Source organism: Salvelinus sp. IW2-2015, linkage group LG22, assembly GCF_002910315.2.
Source record: "Salvelinus sp. IW2-2015 linkage group LG22, ASM291031v2, whole genome shotgun sequence".
Taxonomy (NCBI): domain Eukaryota; kingdom Metazoa; phylum Chordata; class Actinopteri; order Salmoniformes; family Salmonidae; genus Salvelinus; species Salvelinus sp. IW2-2015.
Genome location: NC_036862.1, coordinates 19,325,630 through 19,333,888, shown reverse-complemented (window position 1 = coordinate 19,333,888; position 8,259 = coordinate 19,325,630). Strand labels below are relative to the sequence as shown.

The 8,259-nt window shown below is 43.2% G+C and overlaps 1 protein-coding gene across 1 annotated transcript in view; it reads left to right on the top strand.

The window, feature by feature from the left end:
- The window catches only part of LOC111949812 (neurobeachin-like), a 17,603-nt gene extending 16,913 nt beyond the window's left edge, over window positions 1-690 (top strand). The window contains exon 7 of the mRNA XM_070433861.1: window positions 564-690. Within this exon, the coding sequence (XP_070289962.1) occupies window positions 564-690 (127 nt within the window). The remainder of the gene's footprint in view (window positions 1-563) is intronic.
- The last annotated feature ends 7,569 nt before the right edge of the window (window positions 691-8,259 follow it).

Here is an 8,259-nt window from a genome sequence, read left to right as displayed (position 1 = left end):
AAAGGAGAGAATAGAGGCTTGGGGCTGGAGAGATGGCTGGGGCTAGGAGATGAGGTGGGCCTAGGAATAGGAGAGAAGGTGGGGCAGGAGATGAGGGCAGGGAGCAGGGGCTAAGGAGAGAAGGCTAGCTGGGGCTGGAGAAGTCGGGGCTAGGAGAGAGTCTGGGGCTAGGCCATGAATGAGGCTGGGAGCTGGGGGGTTAGGATATACAGTCTCTAGCTGATTGCTGACTTCCTCAGAAGATGACCTTGAATTAGCCTATCCTCTGTCTGTCTCTCTGCCTATCTCCAATTCTGCTGCTGCCTTATATAATTTTCCCTTTTGACTACCTGACTGGTAGGATATCAGAGGAACAAGGTTCACCTAGAGATGGTAAAGGAGAATCTACACTACTGAGACACAGACGCCCCAGGACCACCATAGTGTATGATATAATGATGGTATTGCACAGTAGAGGAGCAATTTATCTACATTTTGACACATTTGGCTTTTTATGTTAGCACTCCTGCACACCTCCAATGTGTGTCCATATCCTTATAAACCTGTGTGTATGTGTGTTCCAGTGCCACCCTCCTGGTGTTCCTSGTTGACCTGTTGAAGAGCTCGGTGGCGATGCAGGAACAGATGCTGGGAGGGAAAGGATTCCTTGTAATCGGGTTTCTGCTGGAGAAGGTAGAAACTCTAACCTAAACCATAAAGCACACTGGAGATAAGGCTCTTTGTCATCTTCCATAGTTTTGAATGTATGTACTGCTTTGCTTTGATGTTGTGTCTATATGGGTTTTTAATGATCCAATCATTTCAATCAATCAATCAAAATCAATCAATTAAATCAATACATCATACCTTGTACCTCAAATGGCACGCTATTCCCCATATAGTGCACTACATTTGACCAAATCTACAGGGTTTGGTTTGGCCTAATAGAGCTCTGGTCAAAAGGTAGTGCACTATATAGGGAGTAGAGTGCATTGTAGAGTGCATTTTAAGTTGACCCGTTCTTACTTTCTATAGTGTGCCAGGCAACAGCTGATGACAGTTATTTATAGATTGATATCTTTCAACCAATGTCCCTTAATACTCTGTAGTTCAAACGCCTCTTTGCTCCTCACTCTCAGTCAAAGGATATCAGAAAAGGACCAGAATTAGATCCATGGTTCTGAAACAGACAGGGACACAACAGGGCATCATGCCAGTCAGACGGACTCTGTAATGCTGTTTGAAACATGGAGCCCAGTAGCCCTCGGACTGATAAGATCAAACTACAGATAAAAGAACAGAGCAGAGAGGCACAGAGGTGAGGAAGAGATTTGGAAGAAGAATCCACTTTCTGTTTTGAAGGGTATGTAGCTCACTGCTTCTCCAGCCAGCTGGCTGTCAGGCTGTGCCTAAAATGGCATGCCTATTCCGACAATAGTCACATAATTTTTGAACCAGAGCCCTATGGCCCCTGGTCTAAATTAGTGCCACTTTCACTTTTTAAGGAAAATGCTGCCTTTTGGACGCACAGACTTCCTGTAGCATCCTGAAACATTTTTTTTTTTTTTTTCTTATCCAACCGGAGTCCAGCAGAAGCCCAGAGCTCAGCGGCCAGGACAGGTTGGTGTGTTAACCAGGGCCAGAACGGGTGTGGAAACCGTTATCCCTCTCTCTCTCTCTCCTCTCTCTCTCTCTCTCTCTCTCTCTCTCTCTCTCTCTCTCTCTCTCTCTCTTCTCTCTCTCTCTCTGTCTCTCTCTCCCCTCTCTCTCTGTTCTCTCTCTGTCTCTCCTCTTCTCTCCCTCCCCTCCACTCGCAGCACTCTCACACTCACACCATCCTAGCCATCTGTGTTAATCTGTTTATACACAGCTAGAATATTAGGAGAGACTACCTTACCTGGTCAGGAACATTGACAGAAACAAAGCAGATCTGAGTCTGGATGCTCAGTCAAATGCTCTCAACTTTGCTTTTGTGAGAATGTCTATACATTCCAGTTGATACTTCAAATAGTGAAATTCCTCATGCACTGCCCATGCTAAACGGCGCAATGAATGCCTCTATTCAACCCTATGGTGGCTTAATTATATGTTATTGAGAATTGATTGACATGGTGATTGATTTGATTGAGTATCCAGTGGTCTGACCAGTCTCTGTGCCTACCAGTCTCCAGGGTCCACATCACACGTGCGTCCTTGGAGCAGTTCTGCGTTCGCTAAATACCTGGAGTTAACCCAATGAGCGCCACCTCAAACAGCTCTGTGACCACATACTGTTCACGCCAGCATCTGGAACGACACCCCTGCCAAGGTAAGCCCTGCCCACACCTCCACGCAAGGTAGCGTCCCAATGGCCACCCAACTGTCTATGGTCAGGTTGTCCATGTAACCACCTGAGTTCTGACTCACTGAAGACTGTTTATGAGCATTAACTCACTTCTACCAGATCCATATGTAAACAACAAGGGTCTGATATTAGTGGATTATTTTCCTCTCGATATTGAGGCCCTGCACCACTGACTAGGTTCCTGCTGCTGTCACCATCAGCTCCTCATACCCTGAGAAGTATTTGAAATGTTAAGATGAAAACACAGTAATTGACCCGTGACTAGTGGATGCGGCGATCAGAGGAGCTGGGTGTGTGGGAACCCATCGTCCTCACTGGGCACCGCCGCCTGGTGCTTCTTATGAATAAATACAGAACGGTGTGGGGGAATGGTCTCAGGAAGTTGAGGTAGAAGAGTCTCTGGAAGTCAACCTCAGCACCCCTCCCTCAACACTTCTCTCACATGGAGCACATAGATGCCCGAGGAGGGGCAGACCGAAGGTCAACACACTGATTTAGAGCACTTTTAGATATCTCCTCTCCGTTAGATGGAATAAAAACTGTAGAGGGACTGTGTAGGATTATTGTCCAGTCTATTGCTAATTACAGAGGCTGTATAAATGAGCCTGAACAGAGCGGAGAGATGGAGAGGGGGGTGATGAGAGGAGGCTGTTATAGTGTGTTCTAATGAGTGTGATGTATGGTGAGCCACAGCAGCCTGTCTCACTCTCTGTTCTACACCTGCATGGAGGGTGATGGGCTCAGCTCAGCTTGAACCTCTTTAATTCAGTTCACAGCCTTAATTGAATACCTTGAGCAGCCTGGAGTGAGTTATAAATGATTACCTGATAGCGATATTCATGTAGAATCACTGGGTATAGGTTCATGGTTTGTTTGTTTGTGTGTGTGTGTGCGCATTCATGCGTGTGTGTACTCTCCCCTCAGGTCCAGCTCTCTCTGTACACATACCTGTCTGCAGAGTTTATCGGCACGGCAACCATCTACAACACCATCCGTCGTATTGGGACTGTGCTGCAGCTGATGCACAGTCTGAAGTACTACTACTGGACCTGCAACCCTGAGGCCAGCAGTGGCATTACACCTAAAGGACTGGGTAAACACACACACACCACAGGTCCAGAGATGACAGGCATCTCCTCTCTGTGTAGTAACAGGCTGCCATGAGGCGGCTGTCTGCTGTGTTGGAAGTCAAAGTCTCCCTGAACTGTCATGTCATCTTCCTCTCTCAGCTTTTTTTTCTCTCTGAAACTATTCAGAAGGCTCCGAGGGCCAGGTTCTGATACAGGCCTACAGTATATGGTTGGAAGCAGTACTGTATGTATCCTACAGGTCAGGTTAGAACAGTGCTGATGACCCTGGTCTTTGTCTCAAATGGCATCCTATAGGGCTCCAGGCAAAAGTAGTGCACTATGTAAGGAATAGGGTGCCATTCGGACGTAACCACAGGAGAGAAGTGCAGTTTATTCCACAGAGGAAGTAGATGTGTATTAACTGTGTAATGAATAGTTGATGCAGCAGCTTAGCCTCTATTGACAGAGTTCACATGGTTAGTGATTTCTCATGAAGCCCAGAAAACAACAAATACCATGACCATTAATCAGCAGTAGGCTGGAGAATGTTGCCAGAGCTACAGACTAGTCCTATATGAAATATTGAGCAGAGCTACAGTACAGATCTATGTGAAGTAGGATACAGAGTGTGTTTGTCTGTGGTAGGGAGAGTTATATATAGACAGCTCTGGAACATTCTTCTACGTTTTTATTCTGATCTGGGGAAGGGTTTGGACATTCTGGGTAGTTTTTCTGTTTTTACTGATGTTGATGAATAATAGATATTGTGTTATAGATTGCTTGTTTTGGTTGTTCTTACTAACGTCATGGCCTGTTTTGCTTTAGTATGTGTTGCAAAAACAGTGAGACAAACAATACTAGTGTATAAGATATTTGTTGAAGTTCGTAGCCGTGTTCTGTTTGTTGAGGTTAGTAGCTATGTTCTGTTTGTTGAGGTTAGTAGCCATGTATAGCCATGTTCCCTGTTGTTGCAGGTTAATAGCCAATGTTCTTTTGTTGAGGTTAGTAGCTATGTTCTGTTTTGTTGAGTGTAGTAGTATGTTCTGTTTGTTGAGGTTATAGTCACCATGTTCTGTTGTTGAGGTTAGTAGCTATGTTCTGTTTGTTGAGGTTAGTAGCCATGTTCTTTTGTTGAGGTTATAGCATGTTCTGTTTGTTGAGGTTTAGTAGCATGTTCTGTTTGTGAGGTTGTAAGCTGTCTGTTTGTTGAGGTTAGTAGCCATGGTTCTGTTTGTTGAGGTTAGTAGACATGTTCTGTTTGTTGAGGTTAGTAGCATTTCCTGTTTTGTTGAGGGTTAGTAGCCATGTTCTGTTTGTTGAGGTTATGAGCCATGTTCTGTTTTGTTGAGGGTCAGTAGCTATGTTCTGTTTGTTGAGGTTAGTAAGCTATGTTCTGTTTGTTGAGGTTAAGTAGCCATTCTGTTGTTGAGGTTGAGTAGCTATGTTCTGTTTGTTGAGGTTAGTAGCAATGTTCTGTTTGTTGAGGTTAATAGCCATGTTCTGTTTGTTGAGGTTACTAGCATGTTCTGTTTGTTGAGGTTAGTAGCTATGTTCTGTTTGTTGAGGTTAGTAGCCATGTTCTGTTGTTTGAGGTTGTAGCATGTTCTGTTGTGATTGAGCTGTTTTGTTGAGGTTAGTAGCTATGTTCTGTTTGTTGAGGTTAGTAGCCATGTTCTGCTTGTTGAGGTTAGTAAAGCCATGTTCTGTTTGTTGGGTTAGTAGCTATGTTCTGTTTGTTGAGGTTAGTAGCCATGTTCTGTTTGTTGAGGTTAGTAGCCATGTTCTGTTTGTTGAAGGTTAGTTAGCCACGTTCTGTTTGTTGAGGTTAGTAGCTATGTTCTGTTTGTTGAGGTTAGTAGCTATGTTCTGTTTGTTGAGGTTAGTAGCCATGTTCTGTTTGTTGAGGTTAGTAGCCATGTTCTGTTTTTGAGGTTAGTAGCCATGTTCTGGTTGTTGAGGTTTAGTAGCTATGTTCTGTTTGTTGAGGTTAGTAGCTATGTTCTGTTGTTGAGGTTAGTAGCTATGTTCTGTTTTGTTGAGGTTAGGTAGCCATGTTCTGTTTTGTGAGGTTAGTAGCATGTTCTGTTTGTTGGGTTAGTAGCATGTTCTGTTTGTTGAGGTTAGTAGCTATCGTTTGTTGTTGAGGTTAGTAGCCATGTTCTGTTTGTTAGGTTAGTAGCCATGTTCTGTTTGTTGGGTTAGTAGCTATGTTCTGTTTGTTGAGGTTGTAAGCATTTCTGTTTGTTGAGGTTAGTAGCCTGTTCTGTTTGTGAGTTAGTAGCCATGTTCGTTTTTGTTTGAGGTTTAGTAGCTATGTTCTGTTTGTTGAGGTAGTAGCCATGTTCTGTTTGTTGAGGTTAGTAGCCATGTTCTTGTTTTGTGAGGTTAGTAGCATGTTCTGTTTGTTGAGGTTAGTAGCGATGTTCTGTTTGTTGAGGTTAGTAGCTATGTCTGTTTGTTGAGGTTAGTACCATGTTCTGTTTGTTGAAGTTAGTAGCTATGTTTCTGTTTGTTGAGGTTAGTAGCTATGTTCTGTTTGTTGAGGTTAGTAGCCATGTCTGTTGTTGAGGTTAGTAGCCATGTTCTGTTTGTTGAGGTTAGTAGCATTAAGTTCTGTTGTTTGAGGTTAGTAGCCATGTTCTGTTTGTTGAGGAGTGTTTGTTTGTTAGTTAGTACCATGTTCTGTTTGTTGAGGTTAGTAGCCATGTTCTGTTTGTTGAGGTTAGTAGCTATGTTCTGTTTGTTGAGGTTAGTAGCCATGTTCTGTTTGTTGAGGTTAGTAGCCATGTTCTGTTTGTTGAGGTAGTAGCCATGTTCTGTTTGTTGAGGTTAGAGCTATGTTCTGTTTGTTGAGGTTAGTAGCATGTTCTGTTTGTTGAGGTTATAGCACATGTTCTGTTTGTTGAGGTTAGTAGCCATGTTCTGTTGTTGAGGTTAGTAGCTATGTTCTGTTTGTTGAGGTTAGTAGCTTTTGATTGTTATACTGTTTGTTGAGGTTAGTAGCTATGTTCTGTTTGTTGAGGTTAGTAGCATGTTCTGTTTGTTGAGGTTAGTAGCCATTTCTGTTTGTTGAGGTTAATAGCCATGTTCTGTTTGTTGAGGTTAGTAGCTATGTTCTGTTTGTTGAGGTTAAGTAGCATGTTCTGTTTGTTTGAGGTTAGTAGCCTGTTCTGTTTGTGAGGTTTGTAGCTTATGTTCTGTTTGTTGAGTTATAGCATGTTCTGTTGTGAGGTTAGTAGCTATGTTCTGTTTGTTGAGGTAGTAGCCATGTTCTGTTTGTTGAGGTTAGAGCTATGTTTGTTTGTTGAGGTTAGTAGCCATGTTCTGTTTGTTGAGGTTAGTAGCCATGTTCTGTTTGTTGAGGTTAGTAGCTATGTTTGTTTGTTGAGGTTAGTAGCTAGTTCTGTTTGTTGAGGTTAGTAGCCATGTTCTGTTTGTTGAGGTTAGTAGCTATGTTCTGTTTGTTGAGGTTAGTAGCCACGTTAGGGATTTTGTTGAGGTTAGTAGCTCACGTTCTGTTTGTTGAGGTTACTAGCCTATGTTCTGTTTGTTGAGGTTAGTAGCTATGTTCTGTTTTGTTGAGGTTAGAAGCCATGTTCTGTTGTTGAGGTTTTAGTAGCTATGTCTGTTTGTTGGGTTAGTAGCTATGTCTGTTTGTTGAGGTAGTAGCCATGTTCTGTTTGTTGAGGTTAGTAGCTGTTCTGTTTGTTGAGGTTAGTAGCTATGTTCTGTTTGTTGGAGGTTAGTAGCTATGTTCTGTTTGTTAGGTTAGTAGCTATTTTCTTTGTTGAGGTATAGAGCTATGTTCTGTTTGTTGAGGTTAGTAGCCATGTTCTGTTTGTTGAGGTTAGTAGCCATGTTCTGTTTGTTGAGCGTTAGTAGCCATGTTCTGTTTGTTGAGGTTAGTAGCATGTTTCTGTTTTGTTGAGGTTAGTAGCAGGTTCTGTTTGTTGAGGTTAGTAGCTATGTTCTGTTTTGTTGAGGTTAGTAGCTATGTTCTGTGTGTAGCTAGTTCTGTTGTTAGGTTAGTTAGCTTGTTGAGGTTAGTAGCCATGTTCTGTTTGTTGAGGTTAGTAGCCATGTTCTGTTTGTTGAGGTTAGTAGCCATGTTCTGTTTGTTGAGGTTAGTATCCATGTTCTGTTTGTTGAGGTTAGTAGCTATGTTCTGTTTGTTGAGGTTCGTAGAACCTGGAGGTTACGTTATGATCCTTCTATTTCCATTAGATCTGCTTTTCCTTTGTCTCAGAGCACTGTGGTGTTGCCTGTAGATAGGGAGAGAGGGAATGGGGGGGAGAGGGAGAGAGATAAAGGGAGATAGGGAGAGAGGGAATTGGGGGGAGAGGGAGAGAAATAAAGGGAAAGGGAGATAGGGAGAGAGGGAATGGGGGGGAGAGGGAGAGAGAAAAGGGAAAGGGAGATAGGGAGAGAGTTAGTAGATAATCAAGTGTTCAATTATAAGAACAAAGAGATGGTGGTTGGAACGGAGCTGCTGCTGCAGGTACACTCTGGCTACAACCCAAATGGCACCCTATTCCCTATATAGTCAACTACTTTTGACCAGGGCCCTTAGGTAAAAAGTAGTGGACTATGTAGGGAATGTAGGTAATAACGTGCCATTTGGGACGCAGGAACACTTTGTCTTTGGAAATGTTGCTGCTGGTTTCTCTGGGAGTCTGTAAATAGAGAGCCATCAAATTAAACCAATGCATCAACCTCTCACACACAGCCACTGCAGTGCAGGCTCAATTTCTCTCAATCCCTAACATGTGCTCGCACACACACAATCTCTCTCTCTCTCTCTCTCTCTCTCTCGCCCTTGCACTCTCTCTCTCGTTCTCGCTCTCTTGCTCTGTCTCTCTCTGAGTT